This window comes from Peromyscus maniculatus, chromosome 3, assembly GCF_049852395.1.
Source record: "Peromyscus maniculatus bairdii isolate BWxNUB_F1_BW_parent chromosome 3, HU_Pman_BW_mat_3.1, whole genome shotgun sequence".
Taxonomy (NCBI): Eukaryota; Metazoa; Chordata; class Mammalia; order Rodentia; family Cricetidae; genus Peromyscus; species Peromyscus maniculatus.
Window position 1 is genome coordinate 163,054,348 of NC_134854.1, and position 16,764 is coordinate 163,071,111.

Sequence of the window (16,764 nt, forward strand, 5' to 3'; positions counted from 1 at the left end):
TGCCTGTGTGGGTGCACATCTGCCACAGCACATGTGTGGAGGTCAGAGGGCATTTTCAGGAGCTGTCTGTCACCATGTGGACCCCAGTGATCTGACTCCGGGGGTCAGGCTTGGCAGCAGGCTCCCTTGCCCACTGAGCTGTCCATCTCACCAGCCCTCTAACCCTGCGCTTCTGCAACAGTATTCTTACTAAGCTGCACAACGTCCGCTCATCTTGGAAGAGCAGACACAAAGTACACAGAGAACTGAGAAGGAAACAGCAAACATACTTCATAGAAATAAAAGGACTTCACAAACTGCATTGAAAAAAATCCCATTTTATTCACAGGGTACATTTCCAAATATGCTCCAAGGAAGGGAGGTAGAGAACTGAGACCAGTTAATCTTCTCACTGCTAGCCATGGTTCATGATCACAGCAAAGAAAAGACATTTTTCCAGTGACCCTCTGGGCACATCACTGTTCATCTCAGCCAACAGATAGGCACCATTTTTTTTCAAGTCACACCATAAAAAGTACCAATTAAACCTATTTTCTTACCTGCTACATTTTATATAAAATTCTTAAAAAGAAAAGAAATGAAGAGCACTGGGTTACCCCACACTTGCTGTCAATCAAATTTGGCTTTAATAGAAGGACGCCACTCTGCAAACACTTCAAAGGTTGACTTCAATTTTATAGTCTGATCTAAAAGCTCTAGAATTATTAGATCCATGGACCAGTAGACAGTACATGAGAAAGAATATTTAAAATTTTCTACTTTAACTCTTCCCCAACCTCTGAAAATATGCACTGATAGAACAGCTTGCATGCCTGTGGAATAGTCTGGAATGAGCAATGATAGAGGCTAAAGGTAAAAATATTCCCCAATATTTTGCAGATCACAGTATGCTGCATGGTAACTATTAGTCTAGTAATATTATAGAGCTTTGTAAAGATGAAGCAGGCTTTAGAATTGTGTGTTGCATGTCTTTTCTCTCCCCTCCTCATATGTAGTGTCTTTATGGTGCACCACGGTAGCCATCAGTCACCCTAACTGTGGAGAGAGAAGCCTGTCAGTGCTGACGACAGGATGGAAAACAGCAATAGGTTGGTTCCTTGCTTCTGTGAATACTGGAATTTTCTGGAAAAACATTCTTAACTCTAGGAATCTTCCTGTAGCTATCACCTAAAAGACCTTAGAAAAATGTTCCACAACTGAGCAAAGGATATTTACACACCATTATCAGACTTCTCCAAGGCCTATATACTATCATGAATTTCTATAAAATAGTCCCATTTGCTACATTTAAAAGGGTCTTGCTGATGATAAAGGTACAAGTTGGACAGACATGGAAACATCTGCAAAGCAACAAACACATGAAGGGAATATGTAAGTGGGGAGCCGAGCCAGGAAAAGTTAAGGCACCCTCTGCCACTCCCCAACATTACGTTACTTTCTATTTTCTGTGGGCATAAATAATATAAGGGAGGAGGGAGATAGGGAGGGAGGGAGAAAGATTGAACTGAAACATGAAGGATAATGAATCTAGGTTGCCATCGCCTCTCTTGGGAATCATTGTGGGGACAGGAAGCTAACAGTAACTCTTGCTATGTGCAGTGTATAGTGACCACATCCACCAGTCAACATCAGGGTGATATTTACCACCATCACTGTATCATCTTGACAGGAGAGCTAAATTATAACTCACCTTGAGAGTACGAATCAAAAGGCAGGTGACAGAGGGATATGGAGGTGTTTGCTTCACTGAACACAGGCACCCAGGAGGGCACTGCCTGGTGGGCGGCACAGGAACCTGAGGCCTCCAAGACCTCCAAGATCCACATGAGAAAACAGGTACCAGCTTCGAGTCTTCCCCACAACAGCCTCGCAATCCATGCTCATGGTCCATCTAGCATCTTTTCATCCTAACCCTAATGATGGCATGGCAACACACTCCCTTTCAGTTACCTTGAAACCATTCCGTTCTTGCAAATGCATTCTAAGACAACAATCCCTTCCTTTCTGTCTGCCGAGCTTCCTTCTGAGGCTGAGACCCCTCCCAATAGGTCCTTTGCAGTGGAGAAAAAAAATCAATATTTGCTCTTAGTTCTCATTTTGGTCACATATTTTCTCTATTGCATTTTTTTCTTTCTGTTACTATACAGAGAAATCCAGAATTCCATGAATCCAGTTTTCTCTGTTTTGGACTAAGTCACATCTCTTGGTGTTTACTGTTATTGCATGAAACATACATTTGAAAGTGATAGTTACCTGGAGGAGTCGAATTATACAGAAGCTGGAAGAAACATGGTCACTATATTTGGGTATTACACCATAAAACTCTTGGACAACATTGTGTCATTGATTGAATCCCCAAGTTTTGATTGAAAAGCAAAACCAAGAAGGCTTTTAACACAGCAGTGAAACTGAGAGTCATAGGCAAATGAGCAACCATAAAATATAATTCCTCTTTTGTGCCCTATCAAGTGGTAGTCAAGGGCTTTGGCTCAAGTGCTCATGATATTATAATTCACTTCAATATGTTTGTTTCTCTGTGTTAAAGGAAGAAGAAACTACAAATATCAGCAACAGAGAGAAAACCCAAACAAGGAAACAGAAGCATGTTTCTTCCTTGTTCAACGAGAAAGGTTAGATAGTATGAATAGTATGAATGACCTTTCCATTCATACACACACGTCAATCATTCATCTCTGGGATGTATGTGAAAATGTCAAATGGCACATTAAGGCTGAGAATAAGGCAGATACTATTCATATGTGTATGTGTGTGTGTGTGTGTGTGTGTGATGTTCACAAATTTAAGACTCTCTCCCTTATAAAACAGAAACTGTATAGGGCCTCACATTTAAAGACTAAATGTGGACTCTGGGCTTTAGAAGTTCATGATTTCAAAGACACAGCACAGGAACTATGGGATATTTGCTATCTCCATAGCTTTGGGGATTCAGAAAGTTCATCTGTGTACACAGAGACTAGAGCTCTACTCCTCATGATCATATGCAGGGCTGCAACTGGGTCAAGGTGACCAGACTCTGCCATGGGAGCGCTTTGATTAGAAAGTGCAAGCTTAGGCACGGCAGTTCCTAAGGTGAAGACCCCTCAGTGCACTGGTGACTGATGTTCTCATTAGATCCCTCCTGACAAGGATTTGCCAGCAAAAAATTCCACACAGCTGATATTTTTCAAACATAGAAATTAAAACTATAGATGACTGGCTTCCCAACAAAGCAGCAGAAAGGGCACTACCTGAACACCTGCCACTTTAGAGAATGAATTCTCTACCTTTATTAAGATGCATTCACTTATTATGTGTATGTATATGATCCCACTTGCATGCAGTGTCCATGGAGGCCAGAAGAGAACACCAGATCCCTTGGAACTGGAGTGACAGGCAGCTGCACAGGGAAGCACGTGTCAGGAACTGAACAGTCAGCACTCTTAAGGGCCGACAAGGCCCTCCTTCTGCTCACTTCCTTTGACGAAGTCATAAAAGTGAACAAGCTAGCTCAAGCACATGATTTTTATGCACTTTTGTGAAGCACTATATAGTGAGTATATGGGTCCACAGTAATCATCTGTGAAAAGATCTTTCACATACAAGCTTTATCTCTGGTGGGATAACTTACTTTCCATCTGGCATAATTTTTAGTGAAGTGTGATTGAAATCAAATAGCAGCCATCCTCACTCAGGAGCTTGAGAACCAAAGCAATTCTCAAGCTGCAGTTGACTAAAATGGAAGTTCCTATCTGGGTGCTCATTTGCAGTCTCTGCATCCTTTCCTGTCCCCACCCCCATGAAGCAATCTTACTTTTGTCTGTCTGTCTGTCTGTCTGTCTGTCTGTCTCTCTCTCTCTCTGTCTCCCTCTGTCTCTCTGTCTCTCTTTGTCTCTGTCTCTCATGTACACTGCCATGCATGCACACATACACACATTTAAAGCATTGGTCTAATTGGTGGTAGAGAAGGGGCATCATCCCTTGCCAGATGCACTGAACTGAATTAAATCCTTTTTATTGAACATGTCCACCATAATGCAAATCCCTTCTGTCTAACCATTAAAGGTCAAATACATTAATGGACCAGGCCCAGAGCTGAAGGCCTTAATTTCAATAAGTAGAATTGAATAATAAACAATCTCCTAAGGGTACTCCAGAATGTTCTACAGGACAATTCTGGAGAGGTTTCTATGTAGGAACATATATTTTACTAAAAATAATGTAAATACACACACACACACACACACACACACACACACACACACACACACAGAGGGGGTGGTGAGACCTACCTCTTGCTTAACTACATCATCTAACCAAACACACAAAAAGTTATACATATAACACACCTATGAATTGTCACTATAAAATAAAGGTTGCAGCAATGCTGTTTGCGACATGAACATTGTACCTATGTCCTAAAAGGCAGACAGTATGAGCAGTCAAACTTTCCTTTTGGTCTACCTTGGGGTTTCTCAGTTTTCACGCTACTGACATTTCTCTGGGTCGTTCTCTGTGGTAAGCGGCTGACCTGCTGCTGTTGGTCCACTATCCATGGCTGTTTCCTACCACAAGCAGCTGGCATTCCTGGTCATAACAATGAAAAATGTCCTCAGGTGTTGGCTCATGGCACCTGAGGGGCAGGGAAGTCGGCGCAGGTGGAAGCACAGGTCAGCTGACAGTGTTGATCATCTCCATTCCGCAATTCAGATGCCATGCAGAACAACTTTACAATTCATAGACTAAACACACAAGTCTCTTACACGGACCTGTTCCAGGAACTGTAGTGAGAGTTCAGACTCCCAGACAGCATTCTCCGTGAACCGTGATGTGTGGATTTTATGAGCTGCTTCTTCAGATTTTGACCAATTAATGCATTCATCTGAATGCACACTTAATTAATCTTTGTATTTGTTGTTTTCTTAGACCTTTTACACTTTTAATAAATCTATTGGTAAAAATGTATTCTTTCTTAGGTAATTACTAACTTCTAGTCACTCAAAACAGGGATTATATTCAGGGTTGGACAGACAGGACTAACACAACTCAACCTGCCTTCCTGATACCCTGATGCTGCCGCACAGGATAGAAACACTAAGCCAGCCCTGCACAGTGGTGAGCTTCCCAAGCTCTTCATTCTCTAAACATCGCCACAAGCTGTGCACCATCGTGGCACCTCGTGCCGGTCCAAATGCTGATTTCTAGAATGACCTGGATATTTAACCACATTTGGAAACCCCCTGCCCCTAGATGAACAACTCCTCAACAACTCTGATATCTTATAAGTTAGCCTTCTTTTTAAAGCCCCCTGTCTTCATAGACATGCTCAATATACTAAGTTTCTATCTTCACGGTGCAGAAGAGCTTGTGGGTTGATTTTGCCTACATCATGACAACACTTGAAAGAATAAGCGTGAGTCTTCACATCTCCTTGGAGCCTAACACGCCTCAAAGCACAAACACTATGAAAGATGTCCCTGCTTGTCCCTTACCTCCAGTAAACACATTTGGCCGTAATCTGCAAGCAGAGTGCCCCTGCCGTGTTGTGTTAGAGCTGCTGTGCCAAGCTGCCCAGCAGCCCCACCTGACACTGAGGAAGTCCACAGCTAGTGGCTCCTACCTGCTCACCTGTGTGAGCCACGTCACATGTCACTGTGCTCAACACAAGGCCCATTCATGAGGTTTGGGGGGGAGGAGGCAGCATGAGTAAGAGGGCAGTTTTCATTCTGGATTGTGTATTCGAGGGTAAAGCTTGCACCCTGTGCTGGCATGCAAACTGACAGCAACTGCTGTGCCGGCTCAACTGACGTCAATGTGGGATGGACTCCGTACTCTATCTCTGCAGCTCTCCAACACCAGGCCATGCGCACTCAGTTTTCATAGTCACATGAGAATAATCTTTGATTACTTTGTATAGTGTGTCCGAGTGTATGTGTCTATATTTATGTGTGCATACACACATTATCTTGAAAGAAAACATTCATATGTGCACACGCATGAGTTATCTTGAAGGGAAATATTCATGTTAAAGAGGAAAGGGCCCCCTGCCTTCTGGTCTGTCAAGTTCTTACTCGCTGTGACCTATTTCAGCTCTCATTAAAGGAAGACACTTTTGCCACTTTACAAGTAAAGAATGTACTTGCACGTGTAGTGATTTTTTGAAAATAATAGCAACACAGCCAATGGGTTGATGTAATGGGGACCTAAAATTGAGTTTCTCTCTCAATTTCTGAAGAGAGGAAGTGTCTCATGTTATCTAGACTATGAATCAACACAGTCTAACTTCAACAGAGCTTCATGCTAAATAGCTTAACCAAAGAGGCAAGAAGCAATTCTTATTTAAAACTGTACTAGTGGAGGGGACTATAGTCAACATAGACTTGTTTTAATGAATCACAAAAATCAGCAGGAAGGATTTTGTAAGTCTACCCCATCACCCACCCATAGCCCTAAACAGGGCAAAAATAAATAATAATTTTTAAAAACCTACAGTTCTAATGCCAGTCTCAATAAGACAGGTCTTTTAAAATGACTATGATGCCAGTGTATATTAACAGTCAGCAATACCCCAGCATCTCCCACATGCTGCCATGATGAGCCCCTCAGCCTCAGCAATGAGAGTTCATCTGGTCCTTGAATTGCATCTTCTAGATTTGAACCACAGACACATGATCTGCTAGCAACATCTCCTTGGTGTTGTCCCAGTTGCAAATCCACAGCATGATATAAAATGTTCCCCCAGAACATTTTACTTCTTATTGTTCTCCAAGCCAACATCAAAAGCAAAGTTTTGCTTGGGTTTTTGTTTGTTTCCTATCATGCCAATCCATGACATACTTTGGCCATTCCTTTTAGAAGTCACATAGAAAACCTAGCAAAAAATACCCGACCCGGTCCTTTCTTCTTTTATGGTCCCTAGGAAGTGGGCTGAAGTGATGGTTCCTCGCATGGGTCTAGCTGCATCCTCAGTGCACCAATTTTATGAAGGTACCAGAGTTGGAGAAATTCCTCAGGCATGGCATGGAAGCCTGAGTAGGGCAAGACATTGTCGTAGTAGTGGTGACTAATGGGCTCCTCCTGCAAATTCACAGAGAAGGGCCAGAAGCCATAGATGGCCACCTCCTCACAAAGGCCCAAGGCTGCGCTCACCAGAAAGAGTCCTGTAGACAGGCGCTTGGCATGGATCCCCCTGCTCTTCCAGAACTTTCCAATGTTCCGTAGAAAGTTAGGGTTAGCAAAAAGCACTGTTTGATTGGCACCAACATCTTTCAGTGTGTAATACACACGGAGAGAGGGCTCTGTTCCCGTCTTCATAGAGAAGGCAGGCATGTAAATAAAGCTGTGGTTATAAATCTTCATGCTGTCCACGAACGTCTTTCTGGACCACAGCAGGTTTTGAAACCTACGGAAAATAAAAGGCTCAATTAAACCTAAGAAACACAAACGCATCAAAGTCCACTCACCCTGTCCTCTGATGGTTGAAGTTCTCAAACCGAACACACACATACACACACACATACACATCACTTCACTTGGAACTTCTCATCAGCTACCTCGACTCATCAAACAATCCTACCTTGAACTCATTAACATTCCTTGATGAAGCTCTCCTAAACTAACATGAACTGTATAGTGTGTTTGTGCCTGGAATGTAAAATGATTTAACACTCATAAATTTGTAAAGATTGCTGGCTGGGGTGGTGTTGGTGGCAAAAAGCTCCATGTGTGATCTGATGGGAACAAAACCGGTTTCCTCATCTGAAGATGAAAAGGAATCACTTGTAAGACAATTTTCCCTATCAAAATCCCATGTTCTAGAAGTCTTCAGGTGGCCAGTGCTCTGTGAGACTACATGGGAAACCGGAGCCTGTTGCTGCTGTAGCTCCATGCAGAGAGCTGCCCACATCCCTGTCTGGAGAATTCTGCTTGCCTCTGCTCATCCAGGGCTATCTGTGGAGAGAATCTCTGATTCGAATGGATGCAACTAAAATGTATGGAAGCCCTCCTGTGTGCCAGACATGAGAGAAATACAATCAATAGCTTGTTTGTGATCTCACTTACCTTTTATTGACCTTACATGTGCATGTACCTATGGGCAGACTGCACATTGGGGTGGGGGTCAGAGGGCAACCGCAGCTGTCAGGCCTCACCTCCCACCTTGACTTTCAGACGGTGTTTCTGGTTCTTGTTGTTTGCCACTGTGTAAGCCAGGCTGGCTGCCCACAGAGCTTCTGGGGATTCTCTTGTCTCTGTCCCGCATCTCACTATGGGAGCTCTGGGATTACGATGCCTGCTGCTGTTCCCAGGTTTATGTGGGTTCTGGAAATTTGGACTCCAGTCCTCATACTTAACTCACCAAGCCATCTTCTCAGGCCTATGCCTCATTTTTAAAATTTATTCTTCTCTCATATGTTACATCCTGACCACACATTCCCCTCCTTCCACCTCTCCCAGCTGCCCCACTCACAACCTTCCTTCTCCCTGAGAGCCGCTCCTCTTCTGTTTCCCTTCAGAAAAGAGCAGGCCTCCCGTTGACATCAACTGAACACGGCCTAACACATCACAATAAGACCAGGCACAAACCCTCATATCAAAATGCCTCGTGTTTCAAGTCAAGAAATCTTAAGTCCAGTTAAGGAACCAGAAGTGTAACAAATACAACATAATGTTCCAAATGCCACACTTGATAGATCTACCAAGTACCATAGAATGCAGGGGGAAAAACAAATCAGTAATGATTTGGAAGAGAGAGTGGGGTCAGAGAAAGCTAGAGAATGGATCACACCTCAAGACATCAGGCTAGGGAAACAAGAAGAGAAGAGAAGGTCCTAGGTAGGAGAGCACAAAGTGCGGCACATTTAGGAAGGCGAGCTGCTCCTGGAACGTGGGAGGTGGGCATGGTTCGGACAGTGGCTGAAGATATGGCATGTTGTAAAATATCTTCCTTATCTCTACTATGTTGATCTTATTGTCACCCTGTGGTGAGAGGCCCCTCATGCCCCAGTGACTGCCCACAGTGTGTATCACAGCGTCCGGCTGCCAGAGGTTGAGGAGATACCCTTAGGAAGTAAGAGGCTAGCAGCTGGGAGACCAGATAAGACACTGCTGATGCAGCATAAGTAAAAATGAAAAGAAAGGGGAAGGAGGGAAGGAAGAGGAGGAGGTGGGAGGGGTAGAGAGGGAAGTGAGCAGAGGAGAGCAATGAACTAGTACAGGACTTCTTAGGTCAGTTGTTCTGTCTCAGGCTCTCTGAGGGTAGAGCAGCAGTATCTATGGGAATGGAGTCATAGCTAGCAGAGGCAAATTAGGCTTACAGATATGTGAGATTCACTGTGAATACAACAAATCCAAAACACTGTGGCAATCATGATTCTTTATCTGCCAAGAAAGGAAGGGGTGCTTCTCAAGCCCAGAGGGATGACCTTTCAGACTCAGCACATCCTTGACCCAGAAACCACATGAGCCATTTCCCCAGGGCACTGTCCAAGGGAGAAGTGATGGTAGTGTCTACAGGTAGTCACTTACCTTAGGGCAGTGGTTCTCAGCCTTCCTAAAGCTTCAACATTTTAATACAGTTCCTCATGTTGTGTTGACTCAACCATAAAATTATTTTCATCTCTGCTTCAGAACTGTAATTTTGCTACTGTTATGAGTCATAATGCAAATATCTGATATGCAGGACGTCTGATATGTGATTCCCACAGGCTGAGAACCACTGCTATAAAGGATTCTAAGGAAATACATTTTCTAGAGTGGTGCCTTACTCTGTTGCATGAATTCCCAAGCTGGACACGGGCTTGGCTCAGCAATTTCATCATGTCTCCTCTTGCCTGCCCACATCTTTGCCCTTCCTAAAATCATAAATACCTTCCCAGTGATGCAGAAACACCACACAGAGGACCTAACTTGTAGGTCCTTGGACTTTGGCTAGAATAACCTACCGAGTTTGCTTGTACCCCACTGTCTGGAGTTCTGGTCCATGGGTGGACTTTTATATCCATCACTCTCTGAGTCTGAAATCACTCACTTAGAAGATGCAATGGTTAATCATCATTGCTAATTTGAATGCATTTATATTCAACGTGGAAACACACTTCTGTGTGTATCTATGAAGGTGTTTCCAGAAAAGTTTGTGTAAGCAGAGAAGACTCACCCTGAATGTGGGCAACACTAGTCCATGCTCTGAGGTGGATTTCCCAACTTTAACCTTTCCCTTTCCTATCTTTAGGGAATCACTCTCTCTGGCTTCTAGACATAGGAACTCCTCCACCAGCTTTATTGACCAGTATTTGGCAGTTCAAAAAATGTCTTTATTCTAAGTATACAATGCAATCTTGGTGCATGGATACATGTGAAATGATTACTGCAATAGTTAGAATTTGATTAAAAATAGTTCTTGATATACCCACCCTGTGAGACATTCTGTCTCTCATCTGACATCAGTATCCTGGGACAGGATCCTTTCACCGCCTTTCCGATTTACTATGCTGTGGCTCCGTTCCCAGTGATGCTCTGGGTTTCCCGTGAAAACCCAATCTAAACATTTAAAGCTAACCCCTTCATTCTCTTAACCTTTCAAAGGTCTTCTCTGGCTTCTGTGGTGACTCAAGCCTGGAATCCCAGAACTGGGTGGTCTGAAGGAGGAGGAAAACCAGGATCTGGACACTAACCTAGGCTGCATAGTAAGTTCCAGGCCAGCCTGAGCTACAGAATGGGAGACTGTTTCTCAGAAAATACAGCATATGGTGGAAAAGATTGTGCAGTGGGTACAGGTACTGACTATTCAGCCTGGAAACCAAACTTCAGTCCAGGGAACCACCTGGTGATGGAGAGAACTGACTGTGGCACATGTGCCTTCCTGAGCACGAATTCACAATGAATCCATAAATAAATAAACACAGAACAACAGCACTAATGATTAAAATCATAAAAGTTGTTGAATTTCTCAGTAAGAATCAATATATCTGTTAAGACTATATACTCACTGGAAGACGTGAACTAGTCTAATCAACCCTTCACATTTTATAATCTAGCTCAGAAGAGCTGTGTATCATATATTAAAATTAAATGGAGATAAAAAACCAATAATGTTTTGCTCATGCCTGTAAGCTGAGTATTCAAGGCTGAGGAGGGAGGGTTACTTGAGTTTGAGGCCAGCTGGAAATACACAGAAAATTCCAGGCCATCCTGGGCTGCAAATCCAGACCTTGTCTTAAAAGCAAAATAAAACTTTAAAACCATGAAAATTAAATTTTTATTTAATAAAAACTGAGATATTTGGAAGTTTGAGGAATAAAGTCATGCCTCACAAGAAAATTCCAACATAATTTCCAGATGAGCAAGACAGTGATCAGAAATACAGATAAAATAATAGAAGAGCAAAAGAAAACCTGGGGACTCAGAAAAAACTAACAAAATCGCTGCTGTCAGGAAGTGAAAAGCTATTGCCATGAAAACCAGATGGCTACCATAGAAAGGATGTGACTCTAAAGTATTTACAGCAAAGTCGATAAGTGGCGGGACGCTGGAGGGAATTCCGACCTGCAGCACCGGCATGGGACGTACCCCAAGCTTCAGTTAATGAGTGTGTTAAAGTATTTGCTTAACAGGTTGCTGGTTATAGCATTACAAACTGAGCAAGATCAAGAAAGAGAAAAGCCCCCTTTCTCTCTCCCTTCAGCAAATCTCCAGGAATGAGAGAAAAGATTGTTTTGAAAAACCCATATCCACACTGAAAGCTAAGGAACAGCACCCCCAGGAGTTGCCAGACTTTTGGGGACCTTCCTCAGTATGAGTTGCCCACAGAAAAACCAAAGCGAAAAGCAACATGTAGAGCAGTGTGTAAAAGGTGGCGGTGTCCTGTGCCCACAGGCAGGAGACACCAGGGAAGAGGGCACCTAGAACAATCAGCAAGGTTGGCAGTCTCACTGTGGGTGCCAGGGGCACACAGGGGTCAGACCCTAAAACCCTGCTCTGTCTGTCATCTTTGTGCATGAGTGAAGAGGTATTAGGTCCAGGCAGTGTGTGCTCAGCCTGAGAGAACCTGGCACCATCCTGGACACACAACACCTGCACAGCCAGGCTTATATACCCCAAAGGAGGGGTGACATTTACCTTTACCAGCCCAAGAACAAAGATACGCGTGCAACTTCATGAATGACTCCCGGGAGCTACCCAAAAGAAACTGAGTGTGCCACGTTCTCAACGGGAGCAAAGGCTACCTTTAGCAGGTCCTAAGAACAGAGAGCCAAGACTAGACATCACTGAGGGACAACCTGGAACAAAGGGAACCAAGATCATCAGAGGAGCAGAAAGAAATGCTTTGAAATCTATATTAGTCTGTTTAAAAATATTCATTGTGATCGTATCCAGACCAGGGTGCCATAAAAGGAGAATATTTAGGTAACAGGAACTGTTGGCAATTAAACACGTAATGACAGACGGGTCTGGCAAAGGGACACTCCAGGCAAAGAGCTGCAAGGGAGCCTGGAAAGCCGTCCATCAGATGGTGCTGAGCAAAAGCCCACACTTCCAGGACATTGTCTCAACATCCCGATTCCATAGCAGGCCAAAGTGTGTGGCAGCCACAAGGGAATTGCCGGGGCTCCACAGGAGTCCGGGCTGCATGGCGAGGGTCCGTAAGACCCAGAGAAAGTTGAAAGTCGAGCAGGATGGAAAAGAATATGACGGGCCGTTTGCCTAGTGAACTGTCTCAGCTACCAGCGTGGGCACTGGCCTCAATCGGGAGGTCAGCAAAGCATAATGTGCAGGACAAGCTGCTGTGCAGCCAGAGAACAGAGATCAATCTTTATTTTCCCACAAGCAATCAATAGGTACATCAGAAATTTTAAAACTGTAATTAAGCATGCTGCTTTCAAATCAAAGAAGAAAAAAGGTTAGCCAGACACATTGGAAGGAATTGATTTCTTGAGACATGACTTGAGGGGAGGGGATGGGAGGGGAGGGCTGAGGCCAAAGACGGGTGCTTCTCTTTTTAGGCTTTTTTGTTCGATTTGATTTTTAAAAACTGTGGACATGCATTATTTTTATAAAATTGAATATTTTATTTTTAAAACCCTGAAAAACTTGTAAAATAATGTGTGTTGATCAAATTCACAAGACCAAAAAAAGTTTATGATATTAACAAGATGATATATAAGTATCTATGCATGTATATATATATATATATGTATGTATGTATGTATGTATGTATATACACATGTATGTCTATATATGTATTATACATGTATGTTTGCATGTATACATGTGTGTATTGTGTATGTATATGTGTGCATGTACATGTATGTGCATGTGTGCATCCATATATGTATGCATGTATGTGTATTAGACATGTATATGAATGCATATGTATATGTGTGTACATCTATGAATGTGCAATGCACGCATGTATATATATATATGTATACACATATAAAATCACAGATATTAAAAATCCATAAGCCTACATAGTGAGTCTTTAGTTTAAAAGTGTAGATTTTTAAAATATAAAATAGAAGCTTTCTAAAAGTGCCTGCACATTTTGTTACAAAAGAGAAATCAATATAATAAAACAATCGCTATATAGGGCACAGTGTCATCAAAATGTATTTAAATTAGAACCCTGCTACACAAAGACATCAGCACTGTGGAAGAGAGTGTCTGTAAATGTCTGTAAGAGGAAGTCTGTCAGTCCAGCAAAGCTGACTGAAAATATTTATTGGAGCCAACAGAGATGTAAGCAAGGCCATCTTACTACACAGCAGCAATAGGGTAATTTAAAAATAGAATAAAAATATTTAATTTACTATTGTAATACAATTCCTAAACAACCTGAAACAAACAACGAATATGTGATATTTTACAGAGACATTAAAATGGATAGTTAAAAAAAAGTCTCCCTAAATATTTGTTGTCTTAGTTAGAGTTTCCATTGCTGTGAAGGGACACCATGACCATGGCAACTCTCATAAGGGAAAACATTTAATTGGGGTGGCTTACAATTCAGAAGTCCGGACCATTATCATCATGGCAGGATATGGTGGCATGCAGGCAGACATGGTGCTGGAGAAGGAGCTGAGAGTTCTACATCTTGATCCACAGGCAACAGGAAGTGAACTGTCACAATGGGCGTGGCTTGAGCATATATGAGATCTCAAAGCTTGACCCCACAATGACACACTTCCTTCCAAAAGGTCATGACCTAGTCCAGCAAGGTCACACATCCTAATAGTGCCACTCTCTATGGGCTAAACATTTAAATACATGAGTCTATGGGGGCCATACCTATTCAAAGCACCACTCACGTGTAAATTCAACATGGTCTCAACTGAAACACCACTACTATTTTAAAGTGAAATTTGAGAAGAGTCTAAATTTCGCCAGAAAGTGTAAACTAAATCAGTGCTTGTATTCAGGACAATACTGTGTGAAGGCATGGTGGTAGGTGGGGCAGGGGTGGGGGAGGCATCTTGTCAGTGCCAAAACTGAGTGTATGACTGTAGTGAACTCCCCACATTTGAGGACTTTGAGGATACATTGAGGAAGCCCCTCTCCACATGTGAGGACTCCCTTTCTGATAAGTGACGTTTCAAACAAGCTTACATGAGCCTGACTATCCTGTACATCATACCATGACCACTGGCTAACCAACAATAAGAACTAAGATAAATGTTTGCCCCACACTGTTAAGAAAATTAAACTTCAGGTGGAATGATGGTATCTAAATAAAATCAGAAGAAAACACAATGGAAACATCTGTAAGACCTAGGGACACAAGAAGCATTGTAAAAAAAAAAAAAAAAAAAAAACATAAAAAGCAAAGTCCATTAAGCAAAGAATTGATAAACATAATTGCTTCCAAAATAAAGCCATAGTGGGGCATAGTTGGCGTACGTCTTTACTCCCAGCTCTTGGGAGGCAGAGGCAGGTGGATCTCTGTGAGCACTAAGCTAGCCTGGATTTCTATTTATTTATAACATTGGGTTTTTATTTATTTATAATATTACTGATACTCTGGGATTAAAAAAAATGACACAATTAAATTACAGAAATAGTCAACGAATTTCTGCTTGGGAGACTGGAGAGATGGCTCAGCAGGTAAGAACATTTGCTGCACATGGGTGAGGACCTAAATTTGCATTCCCAGCATTCATGCAAACAAGCCAAGTGTGGTCCCACACGCCTGTGACCCCAGTGATGTCGGGGGACAGGGGCAGAAGGAACGTTGGGGCTTGCTGGTGCTAGTCTAACTGAAACACTAGTTTCAGGTTCAGGGAGAGATCCTGCCTCTGAGGATTAAGCAGAGAGCAAATGAAGGAGACACCTGGCCTGTGCATGCACACACAAGCATGTGCGTGTGACTATACATGTGCATATATACCACACATGAACATCACACTTACACACACCAAGGTCCTTGCTTGGATCATGTTGTTTTATTCAAGTCCTGCTGTAGCTCCATGAAAGGGGATCCGGCCTATTGTTGAGGGTGCTGGGACAGGTGGGAAAGCGCTCTGACTATGACAGACAGCTTCTCACTCAGCTGGGCTCCAGGTTCAGAGAGTTTTCAGCTGTACTGTGAGGTTTGTTTTTTTGTTTTTTTTTTTTGTTTTGTTTTGTTTTGTTTTGTTTTTTTGTTTTTTCTTGTGGGGAAGATACATCCCACTGTCCTGCTGACTGACATCCATTCATTTGCGACCTGAGACTCACCCCCTCACTTTCTCTAGGACCCCATCCACAACATCCTCTATATAGCCTTTATATGTCTAGGTTTATTTTCATTGACTCTGGTCCCCATGTGGTCACTTGCTCAAGTCTTTTCTAATCAAAAACAAATGAACAAAAACAAAAATCTCCTATATGAACTGATCAGAAGTTCATGACTGTGGGGAGTTAGAACATCGCAGATTCAATGTTATCTTTTTTTTTTTTTTCAGCCTCATGTTGGGACTCATGTGTCTTACCGAACATCCTTATAACTATTAAAACCTTCTAAATGTTTCTTAGCAGACCACTCTGCATCCATCAACACCAAAGCTAAAAATGTCATCGTATAACGTCTGAGACTCAGCACTGTCTTCTGCTCTGTTGTAACCCATCTACCTGTGGTGCCCACAGATATGTTTGGTGAATGCCTTGACTTATGGTGTTCTTTGTTCTGTAGTTGATACCACATCACATAACCTCTTCTACAGCTGAACTTGTGTGGCGATATTTTGTTTGTGCTCCAGCAGATAAAGCTTGCCTGATGATCAGAGGATAGAGCTGGCCACTAGTTAACCATAGAGGCCAGGCAGTGGTGGTGCACATCTTTGATCCCAGGACTTGAGAGGAAGAAACAGCAAATGATATGGCTGGGCGGAGAAAGGAAGTGATAAGGTGGGTGGAGACAGGAGCTTGGCACGTACAGGCTGAGGATTTTGCTGAGGTAAGACATCTCTCTAGTGGTTGTCTCCTTTACTTCTCTGATCTTTCAGCTTTACCCTGATATCTGACTCTGGATTTGTGTGAGTTCGAGGCCAGCCTGGGCTACCAAGCGAGTTCTAGGAAAGGCACAAAGCTACACAGAGAAACCCTGTCTCGAAAAACAAAACACCAAAACAAAACAAAAGACCAATTAGAATTTGTGCTACAAACTTGTCTTTGTGGGCAATCTGAACCTGCATTCCCAGGCCATGGTTGCTCATATGTGCCTCAAGAAGAAACTGTTTTCTCCTTTGAGGTGAGAGGCATATTTTGCATAACACCTGGAACATAATCTTTTTGGCT

General features: G+C 42.7%; 1 protein-coding gene across 1 annotated transcript in view; it reads right to left on the bottom strand.

Annotated features, from left to right (window-relative positions):
* Positions 1–297: 297 nt before the first annotated feature.
* St8sia1 (ST8 alpha-N-acetyl-neuraminide alpha-2,8-sialyltransferase 1) overlaps positions 298–16,764 on the bottom strand; it is a 144,414-nt gene continuing 127,947 nt past the window's right edge. Inside the window, exon 5 of the mRNA XM_006990039.4 lies at positions 298–7,399. Coding sequence (XP_006990101.1) covers positions 6,913–7,399 — 487 coding nt within the window. The 3' untranslated portion in view covers positions 298–6,912. The remainder of the gene's footprint in view (positions 7,400–16,764) is intronic.